The sequence below is a fragment of the Alexandromys fortis genome, unplaced genomic scaffold (assembly GCF_014885135.2).
Source record: "Alexandromys fortis isolate MF-2015 unplaced genomic scaffold, M_Fortis_MF-2015_v1.1 scaffold_93, whole genome shotgun sequence".
NCBI lineage: Eukaryota > Metazoa > Chordata > Mammalia > Rodentia > Cricetidae > Alexandromys > Alexandromys fortis.
In genome coordinates, this window is record NW_026067970.1 from 2,140,638 (window position 1) to 2,162,011 (window position 21,374).

General features: G+C 46.4%; 1 protein-coding gene across 1 annotated transcript; it reads left to right on the forward strand.

Moving 5' to 3' along the window:
• The first annotated feature begins 218 nt into the window (after positions 1-218).
• Positions 219-21,006, forward strand: Nfe2l3 (NFE2 like bZIP transcription factor 3). The gene is made up of 4 exons (XM_050155486.1): positions 219-922; positions 14,648-14,821; positions 18,844-18,927; positions 19,397-21,006. Exons 1-4 carry the CDS (start codon positions 419-421, stop codon positions 20,600-20,602), a joined length of 1,968 nt encoding a protein of 655 aa, XP_050011443.1. The 5' UTR covers positions 219-418; the 3' UTR covers positions 20,603-21,006.
• Positions 21,007-21,374: the final 368 nt, after the last annotated feature.

Genomic DNA, 21,374 nt, shown 5'->3' on the forward strand with positions numbered 1-21,374 from the left:
CCCCAAATCGTTTCCATTCCAAAATGCCTTAAGGCCCCTCCTATAAAGAGGCTTGGAGCCCAGGACAGACGCGGGCACATCCTATGGGGACAATGCCTAAGGTTTTGGGCGGGGCGAAGCTTGACTAGGGGGCGGGATTTAATTTAGGGGCGTGGCCAGACCATGGGGCGGGTCCAGAGGGCTGGGTGCTGCAGGTGCCTCCTCCTCCGCCTCTCCAGATCCCTGGCCGCGCCAGGCACAGTGCGGGCAGCCGACGGAGAGCCATTGTGCCTGGCTGGGGTCAGGCTGAGACAGCCCCTTGTACGCTCTGGTCCATTGTCTTCCTGGCTGGTGCTGGCGACAGGGTCCCAGACGTGCCACCGCGGCGGCTGCAGTGCCGGGCCGGGTGGGCGCCCGCATCCCAGGAGCGCCGTGGGAAATGAAGCTCCAGAAGCCGTGGTGGGCGGGCGGCGGCCTCCTGAACCTCACGGTGCTGCTGAGCTTAGCTAGGCTCCGTGTGGACCTGGATCTCTGCCTGCAGCCGCCGGCCGCCGCACTTTGCGAGGAGCTGCTCCCACTCTGTCCCACCCGCCCTGCCTGGGCTTCTAGTCCCTTCTCGGCCTCGGAAGGCTGGGGACACTCCCCCCAGCTGCTTGCCAAGGGCCGGCTGCTGCGCGAAGTGCGCGCGCTCGGCGTCCCCTTCGTTCCCCGCACCCGCGTAGACGCGTGGCTAGTGCACAGCGTGGCGACCGGGGACGCAGACGGGGCCCACGGGCTGCTCGGCACGGCCGCCTCGTCTGCTGTGGGAGACGGTGGCCAGGCGGCACCCGCGGGCGGCGGGGACCTCCGAGAGACTCACAGCAGCCCTCTGGCTGCCGAGGAGGAGGAAAAGGCGGCGGAACCGACGGCGCAGGTGCAGGACACAGGTGGACGCGAGAGCCAGGTAACCTGAAGGGACGCGAGCGAATGGCACGTCTACCCAGGGCTGGAAGAACTGGCCCCGAGCTCTAAGGTCACTAGGCAGGGCCACACCAGTGCTCTCCTTACCCTAGGTAGTTAGTTGCAGGTTGCGGGACTAATCTGCCCTGCCTCTTTTTGAATGAAGATGGTGAGTGCTCTGGGATTTGATTTTGGGAAAAGTGGATGAAATCGATTTGCGTGCGGAAAACACCCTTCTTGTGTTTGATGGCTGTGGAGGGTAGTTTGGTAATGAGGAAGCGAGAGGGGACGGTGTTGTCTGGTTCACGGTCTTCAATCAGTACCCCGAGTGCATTAAGACGCCTTGATGGGGAACGTGTGCGGCACTAGAGACTCTGGGGGAGGCCTCATCCTCTGAGAAGATGCGCTTCTCTCTGAAGAACCACGCACCCAAGCCAAGGCAGGGCCCTCGCCCTGAATTTAACCTTACTGTAGCCCGTTTGTGGTTGTGCACCTGGAATAAGGAGCCACGGTGTTCAGTGCAGTTGGTCCCTCTGATCATCCACCCCCTCGCTTAAGAAATCCCTTATTAATAAACACAAAACACGTAGTCTTTCCTGGGACACGCAAGTTCCCTTTGGTTGCCGGTGCTTTCGTTTAGCTGAACAAAACAGTTCCCCAAGATCTAGGGACTGAAACTGGAAAGACCTCTACATGTAGAGAGCTCCTGCCTCCCCGGGAGCTGCCGAGAGCTTGGCGTTATCGGTGTGGATCCACAAGTGTTCGTAGGACGTTGTTTCTGTGAAGAGCAGCCTTATGCAAAATGGGAATTGGACTAAGCTGATTTGTTTGCGGCTCTTCAGAATCACCCAGTTTGTGTAGGCAGTTGCCTGACGGGCTCCTCCACCCTTTCTTGGAGGGGTCATTGCATGAGGTGCTGGTGATTCACTGTTAGGTTGATCTGATGATCCCTTCCTCCTCCTCCCAGGGCTGGGAACTAATGGGGTGGGGGTTGGTGCTAGTCTTGGGAGGCTTCTGTTGGTTTAGAACAAACAGGAAGCCACTCCCGATTCCACTCCGCAGATCTGAACTCCCTGAGGGAACGGGAGGGGTGTGATCCCTGAGGCGAGACACCCGCTGCCCCCGTACCTTTCCTGGTCCTGCAATGTGTCGGTTTGAAATCCTAAGATTCTATACAAAGTGGTACCACACCTTTCTCGCGACTGAATGTCCTCCAGCTTACTAAGTGTAGAAGACTTTGAAGGGAAGGTTTTTCTCTCCGAAGACTTCCTTCCTACCATTACCTGGCTGATACCTATACAGATAGTAAGCTGATTTTGGAGGCAGCTCTGATGGCCTGGGAACCGAAGCACAGGTTAAGAAACTTGTGCAAGGTAACAAAACTGGCTGGTGATGGAGGTGGCATCTGAACCGAGATGTCAGGCTCCTCTAATCTTTCTCTTACTCTGTGGCAGCCAATGGTCCTCCTTGTGAGGACCCGGTGTCCCTCCTTCTTAGATGTAATAAAGCCACGATAGTCCCAATTCCTCCAGCCTCACCCCAACACTTCTCTTGGCAGTGCTGGCCTGTGCACCTGCTAGACAATGGGGGGGGGGGGGTTGGTTCTGTTCAATTAGACAGTGATCAGCTGCTGAAGACTTTAGATGTAGGAGCCAGTGAACTGGTGTGGTAATGCCATTTACATGTCCAATTTGTGCTTAAGGGGGAAAAAATCCATATATTAGTAAATGCCAGAAGTGGACTGAGAACCAAGTCTTCCGTCTCCCAGAATGGGATATAAATTAAGTTCTGTGGGCTATACTCAGGTTCCCTCTATAAGAGTGCATCTGGGATGGGACGAGTCAGGCCCTGACTCAGTCTGTCTCCAGGCTCCAAGTCAACTACTTTCTGGTGCTAGATTGGTTTGTTTGTTGTCTGTTTGATTGGGTTTTGATGGTGGGGGTGGGCCACAACTAGCTTTATTGAGTATTGTTGACCAGGCTGGCCTTGAACTCTTAGTCCTCCTGTCCCAGCCTCCCAAGTGCTGGGATTACAGGTGTGCACCACCATGCCTGGCTTGGATTGTTTTCGTAAAAGCAGGTTCTGGGCTGGGAGAGAGCTCAGTGGTTAAGAGCACTGGCTGAGCTTGCAGAGGACCCAGGTTTGGGTCCTAACACACATGGTGGCTATCGACCATCCACTTCCAGAAGATCTGACACCCTCTTCTGACCTCTGCAGACCCTGCGTGTTCAGGTACACAGAGACACATCCAGGCAACATACTCAAAGACACTAGGTAAAAATAAATAATTCTCTTAAGAAATCATAGCTGGGCGGTGATGGCACACGCCTTTAATCCCAGCACTCGGGAGATAGAGGCAGGAGGATCTCTGTGAGTTTGAGGCCAGCCTGGTCTACAGAGCAAGTTCCAGGACAAGAACCAAAGCTACAGAGAAACTCTGTCTTGAAGAAACCAAAAAAAAAAATCATAGTAAAATAAAAAGCAGGTTATACAGTCATAATGAAGACCATGACTCTGAGGAATATGAGCTAGAGAAATAATGCCAGGCTTTGCGATTGCCTAGGCCTTCGTACTTCCTCCCATGGGCAATGTGAATCACTCCAAGCCCCCATGGGAGAGTGAGGTTTTCCGGAGGGGTGTCGAGCCAACTAACAGGGAAGGTTGGTGCCAGCCCTGAGCCCGTAGCGCACTGCGCTTTTCCCCTTCATTTGAAATCTGCCCCAGTCCCTGTCCCCGTCCACCTTTTCCTTTGGATTTGTCTGTCTCTGGAGCCAGCTGGCTTATTAGGGAGTGAATGTGGAGGACGGTAGGAATGCAGGTGGGGAACTAGATAACTGAGAGAGAATTCCAGGGACTTCCATTTGAGCTGTACAAGATTCTGGTTTTAAAGTATAATTTTTCACAACTTCTAGGCATGTGCAAAAAAAAAGCCATTTTAGAATAGGGGGTTTTTCAAAGTATCAAAAGACAAGTACTGCTTTGATTTCACTTCTTGGGCTAGTAATTATGAAAACAGACTCTGGAATTCCCCGGAACTGACAGCTTCCTTTTATAACCATGGTCATTCACTTACAACTGATGAAGCTCGTGCTTGGCTCAGGGAAGTGTGGGGTTCTCAAGAAATAAAGCTAGGGGGGATGGAGAGATGGCTCAGGGCTTAAGAGCACCTACTGCCCTTCCAGAAGACCCTGGTTCTGTTCCCAGCACTGAAATGGCGGCTAACAAGTGTCTGTCACTCCAGCTGCAGGTGACGCCCTCTTCTTGCCTCTGGCACATGTGCCAGAGGGCATCACAGGAATTGGCTTCCCTTGCAGAGCACCCAAGTTTGGGTCCTAGTACTCACATGGTGGCTATGAACCGGTAACTCCAGTTCCACAGGATCTGGCATCCTCTTTTGACCTCTGTGGGCCCAGGGTTTGCAAGATACCCATACACATAAAAGAAAATAATAAAAAAGAACAACAGTTTTGAGAAAGTGACTATGTCAGCGTTTCAAAGAGCCGTTGGGAACTGAGCTGGCTTGTGGTCATCTTGTGTCCTCTTTCACAGCCACCTCTCCGCTGTCTGAGCAATCTTACCAACACCCGACTTACATTAGGATGGTTCCCTTAGGTCATAGAATCACATACATAGCCCAAGGATGAAGGGGAGAGAAAAACCATTTCTGATTGTTGAAGTCAATTTTATATTTGTTTCAAAAATCAATAGCATCTCCTAACGCTTAGGCCAGTTGGTCAGAGATGGGAAACAAACTTCCCGACACCCTGGTGCAGGCAAACTCTTCATTCATGGCGGTGTGGCTTCATGGGAGGGTTTTCGTTTTGCTGTCAGTGGCTGTTGTAAAGGTCTACTTTGGCTCCTTGAATGGGAAGGAACAACACAGGCTGTTGTGTTAGAGTTCTAGGACACAGTACTCAGGCTGTGTGCTCAAAGAGAGATTTCCTGGAGGCGAGAGGTCCCAGGCGAGGCGTTGGCAGATTGCTTCCTTCTAAGGACTGATGGTAGGAGCTGCATTTTGGTGGTCTGCTGGAGTAGTTGGCGTTCTGTGGCTTCTGCTGCCAGTCTCTGCCTTTCCCTTCACACGCCTCCTTCCCGCACACTCCCTTTTACATAGGAAGGCCCGTCCGGCTCTCTTTTTACCTACTCATATTTACAATTACTGGATTTCCTAATATGGCCACATTCTTAGGCGTTAGGACTTAATAGGGATTTTAGAGGGCACAGTTTAACCGGAACAAGTCCCATCTCCTTTCTGTCCACTATACAGCTTGCTTATATTCCAGCTGTTAGAAACTGAGTCAATTCTGGGAGGTGGTAGCACACACCTTTAATTCCAGCACTCAGGAGTCAGAGGCAGGTGATCTCTGTGAGTTCGAAGCCAACATGGTCTACAGAGTGAGTTCCAGGGCTACACAGAGAAACCTTGTCTCAAAAAACAAAAAGGAAAAAAAAAGAAAGGAAGGAAGGAAGAAAGAAAGAAAGAAAGAAAGAAAGAAAGAAAGAAAGAAAGAAAGAAAGAAAGAAAGAAAGGAGAGTTAGTCAGTTTGTGTAAGGGGCTGTTTGTGTGGTGGGACTTGGTATGTTCTGATGAGGAAGCGAGGTTTGCTGGCTTGATGTGCAATCCTGATTTTGGTTGTTTTTGTTTGTTTGTTTTTGTTTTTGTTTGTTTGTTTGTTTTTTCAAGACAGGGTTTCTCTGTAGCTTTGGAGCCTATCCTGGAACTAGCTCTTGTAGACCAGGCTGGCCTCGAACTCACAGAGATCCACCTGCCTCTGCCTCCCGAGTGCTGGGATTAAAGGTGTGCTCTGCCACCACCTGGCAACAATCCTGAGAACCGCAATTCAAACCACCGTCATGATTACACTTTGTTTTTGTTTGTTTGTTTGTCTTTGGTGGGTTACAGAAAAATCTTATCTGTTCAGTTATTCCCACTTTCCATCTTCCTGCTCCTTAGGTCACAGAGCAGGAATCCAGAATCCAGGGTCCAGGGTTTGGGGCAGGCCAGTCTAGAAGCAAGGTGCCAGCCCTGTGCCTGCCAGACCTACTAGGTTGTCTCCACTGCCCGCGTGATCTGCTGCACACGCTTCACCCTCTCTGAAGCTTGAGCTGTCTTCTGTGTAGTAGAATGGATGCTAGCAGGGATGCTGGGCCGAGTCAATGAGATGCTGCTGGTCAAGGGGCGTGAAGCTGGCACACTGCAGTCCTTCGTATTGGAAGGACTCGCGGCTGTACATCATCCTGGCAGGGTTCCAGAGTCCCTGCGCTTCATTCTGCTGCTGGTGTTGCTCCTCATTACCTTCCAGCTCCATATTTTGTCCTTCAGGGCTCCCCAGGTGTGGCCACTCTGACACCAGTCTGGCTGAACTACTAGCCTGCTGATAAATTGCCCATGACCTACTTTCCAGTCCAAACCTCCTTCCCTTCCTTTCCCCAGACAACCTCGGGATCACTTTTGCCCCAGTTAGCTTTGCCCAGAAAATACCAGCCTCTTTCATTCCTTTTCACTGTTAAATTCTCAGCCTGGCTCAACTGTCACCATCCACAAGCCATCTCTTCCCCTGAGCCAACACTGTGCCCTGGAGCCTTCTTCTGCAGCCCAGAGCACCCTCTGCCGTGTCTGCGGTGTGGCAACTGAGGTTCAACTTCAGTCTGCCCAGGGCCAGGAGCAGAAGTTGGTGCAGCATCCGCAGCGTCACTCAGCAGGGGCTTGCACTTCATGGATGTCATGACCGTAATGCATTGTGGGTCCTTCAAGGCCAGCCCGCCAAACTGAACGTAGGTCAGCTCTGAAATCTGGACCACTTCGTGCCAGCCACTCAAGTGGATGGGGCCGCTGAAGAATAGACATTCAAGTTGGCCCTATCATTGGCTCAGGTGGCAAGGTGTGGCCCGCCTAAACTGATGGAGCAAGTTGGTGGTGACCTTGCCTGGAATAGAACTGGTTACTCTTCCTAAGCGCTGAGTAAGCCACACCCCCCACCCACTTGGAAACTTCAAAGGGAAAAACAATCTTCCCCCACTCAGAGCAGCCTTGTGAGGGACCGGCTCCTCAGACACAGCTGTGAAGGATAAACTGAAATGAGACCTCTGAGCAGCTGGAGGCGGCAGAGCCCTGTGCCCCAGTTGTTTTGATTGAGTAGCAGGTGGTGGCTGGCAGAGTGCGGCCCTGCCTTAGGAGGCCTCCAGGAGCTAGGACGGAGTTCCGATCTTATCGACCAGGCTTCGCCAGGAAAATGGAATGAACAGAATATGGATGGATAAACACACACTCGAACAGATCAAGGAGTTGGCCAACACAGTTGTAGGAACTGGCAAATCCAGCCGGTAGGACAGCGGGACACCTTAGCAGCCCACCACAGGCTGGGACGCTGAACACGCCTGCTGGATTTCTCCTCCCAGAGGCCTCGGTGTTGCTCCTGAAGTCTTCAACTGACTGGCAATGCTGCTCAGTTACTGAAGATGGTATAACCAAAGTCAGCTTCAGAGCTAACAGCCTGTTCAGTTGAGTCCATGGACACTGGAGGCCTTGACACTCCAGCTCCACCTCCTCCTGGGAGCTCTGCAAACCTGGCTTTCCAATTGGTCAGAAAAGAATACTAATGTCCTTATTTGGAGCATTCTTGTGAGCAGTAAGTGCTCTGCTTGGTTCCTCTGTATTGACAGATACCATGAGCTCCATGTCAAAGCCAGAGCAAACCTTTTCCTCTCCAGGAGATTGCTGAAGGCTGCCTGACCACACGGAGTCTACTTCAGCATGAAAGGACTCCTTCCTTCCCTACTGGGGACTCTCTCCATGTAAACCAGGCTGTCAGTGCAGCCATCAGACTGGTGGGAGGTGATTGCTGAAGTAAGATGGCTTTGCAGGGAAAGGCTTCTGCCACCAAACGAGAGGACCTGAGTTCAATCGCTGGGACCCACATGGTGTAAGGCGAGCGCTGACTCCTCCAAGCTGTCCCCTGGCCTCCACATGCACTCACCCCCACACAACTAAATGTGTGTGGAGCAGGAGAGAACTTTCTGAAGCATCTAATGTCATGGTTGGGGTACAGATTACATATGTGCTTCCTTTCGACAGAGTGAATAGCTGGATGTTTACATCTACACCTATGTAAATCCTAGCCCCAAAAACTGTGATGAAAGAATAGTTGATGGTTGGGGGCGTGGCTCCAGTTAGTAGAGAGCATGCCCAGTAGGCAGGAAGCTGCTCATTCATCAGCAGCACCCATGTGTAGTGCTGTTCGCCTATCATCCCAGCACCCAGGAAGTGGAGAGAGACAGGAGGATGGGGAGTTTAAGGCCAGTCTGGGCTACATGAGATCTGACATTTTGAGGGCCAGTTGGGCTATTTGGTCTCCTGGAATAAACTTAAATGAAATAAATAGATGATAAAGGAGCAACCCCCCCCACCCACACACATACAACTTTTACCTCCCCCAAACACCCCAATACACTCAAGCCTGCAGAAGGGGCTACATACAAGAGCAATGGCTCCATTTAAATGACCCTGGGGGTTGGGGCTCATATCTTTGTGTCTTGAGTGTTAGGGCTGCTATTTGAAAGTTGGCCTGCTGTTTTGTTTTGTACTTCTGGTAGTTAGCCACGTTGAACATGGGGCCCCTGTGTCTTAGCTTCATCTACCTAAAGAATGTCTGCTGTTATCTGGCTGGCACACGGCTTCCTCCAAGGGCCTTCAGAAGAGGATTTACATGCCTCGGGTTTTACCACTGAAATATTCTAACATATGTTACAAGTGGGAAAAATGGATCCTGGGAAAACAAACCTCTTTCCCACCATCCACTCTCAGCATGTTTGGTTCACAGAGGGTCCTGACTCATCTATAACTCCTGCCTACACCAACTTAGCAGGGGTGAGCTTCGGTGATGCATATATGATCTAGAGGGTCATTAAGAATCAGTAGAGCCAGGCGGTGGTAGCACACACCAGCACTCAGGAAGCAGAGGAAGGTGGATCTCTGAGTTGAGCCAACCTGGTCTACAGAGCAAGTTCCAGGACAGCTAAGGCTACACAGAGAAACCCTGTCTTAAGAGAGAGAGAGAGAGAGAGAGAGAGAATATCAGTACTAGGCTTCTAGCTGGTTATGAAAGTGCCCACAGCCGAATGTAAATCAATCCTGTCACTTGCTACTACAACAGAAGGTCACCTGTCTAACTTCTGTGCCTCAGTTTCCTGCCCGTGAAAGGAATGTTAACAGTACATACCTTGCCAGGATGCTGAGCAGCTTAAATGAGGTAATAGCCGTGCAGCCTACAGTGGACACGAGCTGTAATTACTGTAAACTGTTATTAAAAACCACCCAGGCCAAGCCGGACACAGGCTGTCTTTATCTGGCTCCTTGGTTCTCTCGGGGCCGGGTGACTCCAGGTGGCCTGCAGCCTAGAGACAGGCCTCAGGACTCTCAGCTCCCTCTGATGTCATTCCCCTCATAGACAGTGCTCTGTTCTTTGTCTTGGAAGGTTCACCCAACCCTAAAAGTCTAAGCAGGTCTCCCCACTCCTCCCCCAGGTGAGGACATGAAAGGGCCAGTCAGGCCAGCCGCAACCACTCACAAAGGGCATGGCAGGAGCAAGAGCTCCTCCCTCTCCTCAGGATCCAGTACAGCCAAATTAGTCCACGCTGCCAGCAGACAGGGTCTTCAGAGAGTTTATAAGAAAAAAGGAAAAAGTAAGAAAGACATGAAGGGAGGACGGAAAGGAGGAAGGAAACCCTCCTAAAGACAAGCCCAGCTTTGCTTCTCCCCCTCACAGAAAACCTTTTCTCCCAGGCTGCTCCTTTCTTGGATGACAGAGAAAGCAGGACACGTGAGGGGATCGCCTGCTAGGGAAAAGGCCCTAAGAAGATGGGCTAGGTGCCCTAAAAGAAAATCATGACACTTTGGGGACAGTCTGGTCTGAAGGTTCAAGCTGAGGTTCTGGTGGTTCCTTGCCCAGGAGAGTGGGATGTGGTGGGCAGCCCTGAAGCAGCAGCTCTGAAATCACAGAAAGTGCTCCCCCTGGCCCACATTTAGGCGGCTTCCTGGAACACACACGGGACATTTCTTTTTTTTATTGTTTTAGTGCGGTTTCAGCCCACTAGGGCACATCTCACCTACACACACAAATAAAAGTGACTGAGTAACAGATTTAACTTGCCTGGGCCTTAAGAGCATGGGCCGCAGACTCCGACATAGAAGACATCCCTGTGCCTCAGCTGCAAGCCAGCAAGTTGAGAGAAGCCAGAGAGGACAGAGGTCATCTGAGGGGCTGGCATCACTTTCTCTTGGAATGCCAGTTGGGGTGTTGGCAGCCGTTAGCAAGATAAGCAAGGCTCCCGGGTCAGAAGCTGTAGGGAGGGGGGATACGTGTGTCTTGAAATGTATGAAAGGACACTTCCTCAAGTATTTAAAATTCTAGTTCCATAATATCCCATCCTTTTAGAGTTAGGAAAACTGAGGCTCAGAGTGTTTAGCACGTGATCCAACTTTACACAGCTGCTGGAACCGGCTAGATCCTTTCTTAGCTTGTAGCTAAGCTGCCCAGTACTAGGCCACTTTGGGCTTTGCATCATGGGAGCAGCGGGCTCTCTTCCCCCTGTAAATACGAACAGTGTCATGGTGAATCCTCTCCCCATGACTGCCTCCTCCCTGCAGGCCCAGAGGCAGCATCACTAGCTACCCCGAGTTGGGTTGTCTGGCAAGCAGACCCTGAGACCAAGTTTAATGTGCAGGCTGCTTTCCCAGACCTGGGCTCAGCTTCTGCTTTTTGCACCCACATGGTGGCTCACACCCACATGGTGGCTCACAACCAGTCCTATGGTACCCATTGCCCTCTTCTGGGCATTGAACACACACATGCACAGACATATGTGCAGATAAAACACAAATACACATGAAATAAAAATCTCAAAACTTTTTTTTTTTTTTTTTTTTTTTTTTTTGGTTTTTCGAGACAGGGTTTCTCTATGGCTTTGGAGCCTGTCCTGGAACTAGCTCTGTAGACCAGGCTGGTCTCGAACTCACAGAGATCCACCTGCCTCTGCCTCCCGAGTGCTGGGATTACTCAAAAAATTTTTAAGCAATAATATTGGATAATGTCCTTTATCCAGATTTTAGATTTTTTCCCATTAGACTTTATATTTTACACTCTAGTGAATTTGTCCTTTTGTTTGGCTCCTTATTCAACAAGTTGGGATCCACCCTCACATGATAGGGTCCCCACCTCCCACTTTTGGTGGGGGGTAGGGCTAGAGGTTAAGACAGGATATCACTATGCAGCCTTGGTTAGCCTGGAGCTTGGTATGTAGACCACATTTGGTCTTGAACTCACAGGAGGCCGGCCCAAGTCTCCCAAGTGCTGGGATTAAAGGTGTGTGTGGGTAGTGTTATGCAGGTTCGTGGAGAGCTCTAGAGGGCTTCTATACCCAGAAGAGTGTATAAGATGGATGTTAAGAATGGAACCCCAGTCAGTGCTTTTAACTGCAGAGCCATCTCTCTAGCCCCGACTTTTAACCAACTGTGGCCTCTTACAGTAATATTCTGATCATACAGAATTCTGTAACTTAAGTTCTTCCCTGAGTTTTCCAGAACATCTTACATTTGTCACCAGTCCTGATGTCACACTCTGACCCCCCACCCACCCACCCACAGTCTTCCCAGACTTCTGTTCATCTGATCATTTGTTTATGGGCTTGATGTAGCCTGTATGTACTGTGCATGACCTCACAGGCATGGCCTTCTATTTGCATGTGTGTGGGTGTTCTTATGTATTGAATTACCTCATACACTGCAGCTTCTAAAAGTTCTGTTCAACCACAGCAGCTTTATAAACAAATCCGCTTTGTTGAGAATCCAGTGTTTAGGGCTAGTGAAAGAAGCCTCGGCTGGACAAAAGATGGGCAGTGGAATGAATAATGATCAGTAACTCTTTCCCCTTGCGCTCCTTCCCAATTTAGAGAAGTCAGCACTGTGATTGCAGGAAGGAACAACCTAGAAGAATTCCTGCTGAAGTCTAAGGATGTTGTGCCTAAGATTTGACTCCTATGGATATTTGCTAAAGGGCAATAAATGACAGACTCTGGAGTAGATCCAAGGCATATGGATTGAGTCCCTGCCTCGGAGAAACTGCTGTTTTGTGCTGGGCTTGGTGACTCACACCTTTATCCCAGCACCAGGGAAATAGAAGCAGGTGGAGCCCTGTGACTTGAAGGCTATCATATTGTACTTAGTGAGTTTCAGGTAGTCAGGGCTATGTAGAGAAGAGACCCTTCTCTATGGATGGATGGATGGATGGATAGATGGATGGATGGAAATAAAATGAGGGGAGCTGGGGAGACAACTCAGTGAGTGAGAGAGTACTTGTCCTGCAAACATGAGTACCTGACTTCTAATTCCCATGTAAGAATTTGAGCACAGCCATTGGGTGTCGATAACCCCAGTGCTGTGGAGAACAGAGGCAGAGGGAACTTTGGGGATTAATGGCTGCTAGCCTGATTCCAGGTTCAGTGAGGGAATAAAGCAAGACACCCAACACCTTCCTCTGGCTTCTGTGCTCATATGCACGGGTGCAGGAACAGGAGAGGGAGGGAGGGAGAGAGAGAGAGAGAGAGAGAGAGAGAGAGAGAGAGAGAGAGAGAGAGAGAGAACTATTTTAGTGGAACAGACAATAAATACAAATAAGCACAGCTGGTGCTAAATGGTATAGAAAAAATAGTTAAGTATTGGCAGTAGAGGTGCCTTTAAAAAATACAGAGAGTGACTGGAGAGATGGCTCAGTGATTAAGAGCACTGCTTGAGTTTCCAGACAACTCCAGTGATTCTCACTTCCCAGATTGGGCTTGCCACTGTCTATAACTCCATCCCTAGAACATCCAACACCTTCTACAGACTTCCACAAATACCAGGCACACATGAGGTAAGCAGACATACATGCATGCAAAACACCCATACACATAAAAATAAATCTTTACTATATTAGAGTGGGAGAAGTAGGAAAAAATGAAACAATAGTATTTGGAGAGAATGAATCTGAGGACACAGCCTCAGGATATTGCTCAGTTTGGAGATCTGAGGATCAAGAATGAGCAACTTAGAAATCTCTGGTGACTTAGAAGAAAGGCGGGGTGTTTGTTGGGGTGCCAAGTAAGGCAGCTGTTTCCAGGAGCCGCTGGTGGTAACTACGCCATAATTTGCTAATGGGTCAGATATAAGGATGGAGAGCCTTTAGATTTGGGATAGTCTGGCAAACTGTTTCAGTGGTGTGCTGGGAACAGAATTCTTTATCGGGATGGATTTGAGAGAGAACACACTGAGCACTCTTGGAGAATTTTTCCATAAAGGTGGGCAGAATAATGAATGGGATGTGGGGACCAAGGGGAATGGTTCTGTAGCTAGGAGGCACCAGCCCACAGTGGGTGGCTAATGAGGATTGTCCACAGACGGGAAACAAGGAACAACCGGGTGACAGACAGAAGGGAAGAAAGTAGTGGGAGCCACTCATGAACATCAATGTCCTAAGAAGCATGCGTGTGGGGGGACTGACTGCTCTGGAACAAGACACCATGGTGTGTGGGGGGGCGGGGAAGAGAAGAGTATCAGAGTGTGATACAACTGGACAGGTCAAACCAAGAAAATCATGTGGGCGTTAGGACACTGGCTTTCTGTCCTGCCCCACACCCTGCATTTGTTTATGTTCATTTTGTTGACATTTACATTTTTCAGGACCCTTGAGTTACTCCTGTTAACATCACATTAAATCAGAAAACCATCCTGGAGTGAATCAAGTAGCTGTCACCCCAGTACTCTATAGGTTGAAATATGAGGGTCACTAGTTCAAGACCAGATTAGGCTACACAGAGATCTACACAGGAAAAGAGAGGAGAAGGAGGGGGCTGAGGGAGGGGGCAACTTCATGTCTACAATCCCAAGGCTGAGGGTGAAGGCTGAAGCAAGCAGATTGCAACAAGACTAATGCCAGCCTGAGTTTCAAAGTGAGACCTTTGTTTCAAAAAGAAAAAGAAATTGAGAACAGATGTTTGAATGATGTCACAGTTGAGCAAAATATGCCCAGTCTTTTGGTATCATAACTGAAAGTGTCCGTAGATAGTTCCACTGTAACATGACTGGTTTTGAAGAGTCCTCTTACCATTTAAAAACTTTCTGAGATGAAATAAATTCAAAGCGGGAAGGAGTCCTCTGGTTAAACAAGTGAAGTTGAAATATCTAAGCCAAAAATAAAAGTTTCACATTTGGTCTATAAAGTGAATCGTACCCTTTCCTAACCTGTCCTCACCCCATCTGCCTTTCAAATAGAAGACAGTACTTAATTTTAAAATCACTGCTTCCAGGATTTTCTACATATCAAATGTTATATATATATCTGCTTCCAACTTATGTTTTTGATCTGTTTTCAGCTGAGAATAAAAACTCCCTGCTGAGAACATTGATTTCCAAACATAGTACACTGTTAATGGTTTCAACTGAGGGGCTCTATAAATATATACAATTTAGGCTGTGTAGATTGGACTGTCTGAAGGGTAGGTACATAAGAAGACCATTGTCTCAGGATTAAATGCTTCTCTGATAGTGACATGACAAAGTACCAGCCTCAGCTGCTGACAATGTGGCTTTTGAACAGTTGTTCTATTTGTTGGTAATGGTTTTCTGCTTAGTAGAATTTTGGGTGTTTTTTTTTTTTTTTTTTTTTTTTTTTTTTTTTTTTTTTTTTTTTTTTTACAGGAGAATGATATACTAAAAGAAAAGAGTGAAGCTGTGGATCACAGTTCCCAGCATGAGGAAGATGAGGAAGGAGTGTCAGCCCATGCAAAATCACTACAGCTGGGTAGGAAAGATGAAAGCAAAACAGAAGTACCTGCCTGGGAAGGAGGGACAATCACAGAGTCCAGAAATGAGGTAAGTGTGGCAGAAGCTTCCAGCCTTCTTGTTTGCCTTTCATGAAGACTTTGTTGGTAATGAATTGTGTATGCACTGTCTTTAGCAAATCTGGCATTTAAAAGTGTGTATGTGTGTTAGTTGTACTTACAAAGCAATTAGCCCATAAACTCATTTTCTCTGGTTAAAGATAGAACTTAATAGCAATTTTGTTATTTTGTGTTTGCCAAGACAAGGAATGAAAGACAGCTAGCAGTCGGGCAGTGGTGGGTGCACACTTTAATCCCAGCACTTCAGAGGCAGGCAGATCTCTTACAGTTCAAGGCCAGTCTTGTCTATAGTGAGTTCCAGGACAGCCAAGGCTACAAAGAGAAACCTTGTCTCGAAAAGCAAAACAAAATAGCTCACATCAGGCTAGACTGTCCAGGTCTGGGAGATCAAAGGACCAACCTTACAAATATTTCTTTCAATTTCTACTAAAGTTCAGACCCAAGTTTTCAGTTGGCCAGTGGACTCGGCCAAATCACTGGTACCCAATAGCCCTTTTCGTACCCTCACCTCACCTAAGGGGCCAGGTCCAGGCTACTGGGGAGCATCTTTCTGTAGTTCTCTGGGCGCAGAGTGAGCTCCAAGAACCAGGCTGAAGAATGGGTTTTTTCTATAGGCAGAACTTCCCCTAGTTTCACGTGTACCATATTCTGGTTTTGACTTAGATCTGGATGGTTTTAGCCACCAGTTTGGCACGTAGGTGCCGCAGAGAAGACTTAGAGCATGCATCCTTGCCCTAGTGGTTGTCTTCGCTATGAGCAACTTCAGCATCTGCCTTCTCTGGGAGGTGGAATCTGTGGCTCAGTCTTGAAAATCCTTAGAAGATGGAGAGTGCCAGGAACACAGACTTAAGTTACCTGAAATTCCATATGTGGAAGCAGTTTCATGGAAGTTTTTAAATATAGAGACAGGTCTAAGCTACATTGGCTGGTACTATTTTATCTCAGTATCTAATAAATCTTCCATGTCTAACAGTGATTTAGTTAATATAAGCAATTCAAAGAAAATTTCTTTCCTGGGAAAACCAATGAAACAGCAGTTTGGACCAAATTTTGCAGAGACATATTAAACGCCCAAAGCAGGATACTTTCTTGGTCAGATGTAGCCCAAACTGGCCAAAACTCACCTTAAACCCCTGACCCTATCCCACCTCCCAGATGCTGGGATTTGTAGGCATGAGCTATCATATCCTGCCATGCCTTACCAGGCTCATGTCCCTGAGTCATTGTGTACTAGAATTGTACCTTCGTTCTCCTTGAGATACTGTGTTGCCTAAGCTAGTCTCAAACTTGTGAGCTTGTAGTCCTCCTCAGCCTCCACAGTACCATTATTTCTCAGAATAGCTTATACTTTACCAAAAAAAAAAAAAAAAAAGTGTTTTGATGTTTTGCCTGCCTGTATATTTCTGTACCATGTACATGTCTGGTGCCTGTGGAGGCCATAAAAGGACATCAAGATGCCCTGGAACTGGAGTTTACAGGCCACCATATGCAGGCTGGGAATTGATCCTGAGCCCTTTGTAAGAGCATCCAGTACTGCTTACTGCTAAGCTTTCTCCAGTACTGTCTGCAGTTTTGATGTATTTCATAGCAGGAAACAAAAGAATTATCAGTCATATTCTTGAGTAGAAAGCCTGGAAAAACATCAAGTAGCACTAGGAAAATGTGTCCTGAGCTCAGAGTGTAGACAGGTAAAACATCGACACAATTTTTTTTTTTTTTTTTTTTTTTTTTTTTTGTAACTGTGCTACAGAATGAGTACCAGAACAGCCTGGATTACACAAAGAAACCCTCTCTGAAACCAAAGGGGGAGGGAAAAAGATCCAGCTTCACATTTACTAGCAACATAAAATGATCTGCAAGTATACTTTCAGTATTTCTAGAAATAGCTCAACTATTTAAGAAAATAATTTTATTAAGGGGGGGGTGGGGAAAATGTGAAACTACATATTTTATATAATAAACAAAAATATATACATTATATCCTAGACACTAAACCACCATAGAACTAAGAAGTTTGCAACTTTTCCTCCCCTCTAGACAGGGTCTCAGGTAGCTCAGGCTCGCCTCAAACTTGCTATGTATCCAAAGCTAACCTTCAACTTTTTAAAAAGACAATGTTATCCCAGCACTTGGGAGGCAGAGGCAGGCGGATCTCTGTGAGTTCGAGACCAGCCTGGTCTACAAGAGCTAGTTCCAGGACAGGCTCCAAAACCACAGAGAAACCCTGTCTCGAAAAACCAAATAAATAAATAAATAAATAAAATAAAAAGACAGTTTCTCTGTGTAGCCCTGGATATCCTGGAACTCAGAGATCCTACCTCTGCCTCCTCAGTGACAGGATTAAAGGCATGGACTACCACTGCCCAGCAACCTTGAATTTCTGACCACATACTGGGATTACAGGCCTGTACTATGCCATTTATGTGGTGCAGGGCTCTAATCCAGGGCTTTCTGTTTGCTAAGCACTTAACTGATTGAGCTACATTGCCACTCAACAATTCCTATTTCTGTAGTTTAACTGAGACAGGACTTTGCTATTTGTAACCTGTGAATGGCCTTAAAATTACAATCCTCACAAGTGGTAAGATTACAGGAAGGCACTATTATGCCTGGCTTTATGTAACAGGAACAAATAGAAAAGTTCTATGAAACCAGATGTCTAAAAACTATATAACTTGGGTGTCATAGACTATCTTTAAACAGTGCCAGGTGTGGTGTTATGTACCTTTAATCCCAGCACTCAGGAGGTAAAAACAGGTGGATCTGAGTTTGAGGCCTGTCTGGCTACATAGCAAGTTCTAGACCAGCCAGGGCACTTGGGAGGCAGAGTCAGGCAGATCTTGTGAGTATGAGGCCAGCCTGGTCTACAACAAGATTGCCAGGATACCCAGAGCCACACAAAGAAACCCTGTCTNAAAAAAACCTAGAGTTTGTTATACAGTTAGAATCCTCTTCTTAGAATGATGAGTTTTGGAAAAGAAAAAGACCAAGGAACTAACATGAGCTGTTACCATTGGACTGAGCAAATAACTTAGTGGGAACTGAATTCCTTAGCAAAGCTATTGTCCCTATCTGTATTGCCTATGAATCTACCACCCATCCTGGGCTACAGACAAGGAATAGTTATTAGCTCCTCAGCCTCCTGAGCTTCACGTTTTTAACAGAATGCTCCTGAAAAAGATATGAGGCAACATTTAAAGTAACAAATTGACCATAAGTCCACAATCAAAAAAAAATTTCCAATTAAAACTATTTTAGTATTTGCTTCGCACTGTAAATCTGTAGTATTATGATCCCTCACCAAATAAACATGCTTCACAGAACCCAAAGTATTTGTGTATTAGTTCAATTGTGTCTCTACAGTCTTAAAACTAATGGAATGCAGGGAGTTAGATGTCATATATAACATATACTGAACTGACTGTCAGACTTGCACTGAAAGGACCTTATGGTCCGAACCATGATCTCCATCATTGCTGGATTTTAATGGAGCAATTTAATTGGTAAATTGGTTGTAACCAGGTTTCAAAGCAGATAAACTCATGACCCTCTGGACATGGACTAGAAAGCTTCCCATCTAAAATGCCAACTATTCATGTTGTAAATCAGAACCAATAGATATGATCAAAATGGGTTTAGTTAGTAAAATCACAAATGAGACACTAATTTCAGCACCTAAAAGACTGTGGTAGGGCCGGGCGTTGGTGGCGCACGCCTTTAATCCCAGCACTCGGGAGGAAGAGGCAGGCCAGGCGGATCTGTGAGTTCGAGACCAGGCCTGGTCTACAGAGCTAGTTCCAGGACAGGCTCCAAAGCTGCAGAGAAACCCTGTCTCGAAAAAACAAACAAAAAAAGACTGTGGTAGGAGGGTTGCCATGAGTTCCAGACCAGCATTGGTTACATAAGCTCCTCTCAAAAGAGGGAAGGGAATAGGAAAGGTAGTCTATAACTAAAATGTTTTTTTCTGATGGTATACATTTTGTTTATATACAGAATCACCTACACCGGTCCGATACATCTTTCTTTCTGGAAGATTTATTTCAACTGCTTTCATCACAGCCTGAACATTCCCTGGAGGTAAAAGGAATCTTGATAGACCTCTGTGTGAATTAAGGGACGCTCCTACTTGGATGATACAGCAATTTGCCAAGTACATTGTGAAGTTTAAAGGCTTTTCATAGAAACAACCAGTGTGCAGAATTTAAACATTTGCCATTTTGCCAGATTTAGACCTTTCATACTATACTAGTTAACTTCATTTTCCTGGTAGCATTTGAGTCTCTCCTTGCCAGACTGCTCATGCACGAACTTATCCTTGACCCTTCACAATATAGATTTTGGCCACAAAAGCATTGATAGCTGCAAATCACAAGGCTTAATGATAATCTAGACATTTTGCTCCACAGGTAAAGCATATTCTGACTTGAGACCACACGTTACATTGCATCTCTTATTAAGCTGTTCATAGTCAATAATATATCCTTATTAGGACAGAGAAAATAAATGTGATAATGGAACTCCTTTTAAAAGTGTTCTCTTTCTTCAGGGCATCTCACTGGAAGACATTCCACCCTTTCTAAACAGTATCAATGCGACTGTCAATTCCTCAGCGCATCACATAAATCTGAGCCAAGCCATAAGTCATGATGTTAATCTTCATGAAGCCATGCTTCTGTGCCCCAACACATTTAGAAGAGATCAAGCAGCAAGGATTTCACAGGCACAAGAACCATTTCTTCAGCTAAATTCTCACACCAATTCTGAGCAAACCATTCCTGCAATGTCTCTCCCAACTGTTGACAATCAAATGAGGACTCTAACAGGTCAAGATCTCCTGTATGACACTGATTCAAGCATCTTTGATGGAATAAACCTAATGTCATTGGCCACAGGTTTCAATCCAATGGAAGTTTCTCAACTTTTTGAAGATCCAGACTCTGATTCTGGGATCTCATTAAATTCAAGTTACAACACCTCTATCACCAAGTCTAATTCTTCTCAATGTATGTATGATGGTGCTGTAGGTTACAGTAGTGACCTCGAATCTCTTAGTCATGATTTAGGTGCTGTAGGAGGCTGCTGCCCAGAACGCTGTCATATGGATATTAGGACTATGTCTGGCTTTTACCAGGATCTTGAATGTCAGCAAGTATTTCACGACCACACTTACCACTTACAACCAGGTGTACCAGAGCCCATATCTGAATCTTTGGCACGGTCAAAGAAGTCTCAGAAAATCAGTGAGTGCCTTGACTCAGATAGAAACTTGAGCCGTGACGAACAGCGTGCTAAAGCTCTGCATATTCCCTTTTCTGTAGATGAAATTGTCCACATGCCTGTTGACTCTTTCAACAGTATGCTAAGCAGGCACTACCTATCAGACTTACAAGTGTCTCTCATTCGTGACATCAGACGAAGAGGAAAAAACAAAGTTGCTGCTCAAAACTGTCGTAAACGTAAACTAGACATCATTTTGAATCTAGAAGATGACATATGTAACTTGCAAACACAGAAGGAAGCCCTGAAGAATGAGCAAAATCAATGTAACAAAGCTATTGACATAATGAAACAGAAGCTGCATGAGCTCTACTATGATGTTTTTAGTAGGTTAATAGATGACCAAGGTAGGCCAGTCAATCCAAACCACTATGCACTCCAGTACAATAATGATGGAACTGTTTTGATTGTACCTAAAGAACAAGTCACATCAGGACACAAAAAGGAAGCCCCAAAGGGAAAGAGGAAAAACTGAACAGGATCCAGTGACCCTGCATCACAAACTGTTTATTCTTAAAAGCACTGTTACTTGAATCAGTTAAGGGTATGTGTTTTAAGTTTGTATTGATAAATGCTTAAAATTCAAGGTTATGCTTCTGTGAAGTTGGGAGAATCCACATTTTCATGGACCACTTCTGCACTAATACCTATGTTCACATAACCTTTTACAGCCTTTAAGGTGGTCACTTGAAAAAGCTTTAAGATGGTTATATAACGTGAGTAGCCTTTAGTTTTCTGAAGGTATTTAGTATTTAACATGTAAACAAGTATGTAAAAACTTTTTATATTTGAATTTATAAAAACTTTATTTTAACAAAATGTCTTATTTGTCCTTCAAAGAAAATGCAGTCAATAAATTACTTCAAGCTTCAGAGCAAAGTATCCCAGCTTTTGAGAATGTAGTCATAGCCCCATATCTAAATGTAAAAAGCCCTTGAGAAACACAGGGCAGCAGTACCAGTCTGTGTTGACCTCACAACCTAAAATATTCTAAACTTTCAGATTACACTTAACCATCTTAAAATTCAGATGCCCATGAACCAGAGTAATGACCTTCAGATTTTTATCATACAGATTACAACATAAACATATGACCTGTCACCAAATTTGGTAAGACTTTTAATATTGTACTGGCATATCCCAGTTCCAAGATTTGCTCAGTGGTCATTCATTGTAATGAGTCAACAAACTCCTTTCCCAAATGTTAAGAGGCTTTGATGTGTAAGTCCATCACTGAATGAGATGTG

Excerpts from the sequence above, each read along its gene's own strand:
- Nfe2l3 (XM_050155486.1), top strand. The coding sequence starts at position 419 with ATGAAGCTCCAGAAGCCGTGGTGGGCGGGCGGCGGCCTCCTGAACCTC. Across the intron at positions 923-14,647 it reads CAGGTGGACGCGAGAGCCAG|GAGAATGATATACTAAAAGA; the intron begins GTAACCTGAAGG and ends TTTTTTTTACAG. Across the intron at positions 18,928-19,396 it reads AGCCTGAACATTCCCTGGAG|GGCATCTCACTGGAAGACAT; the intron begins GTAAAAGGAATC and ends CTCTTTCTTCAG.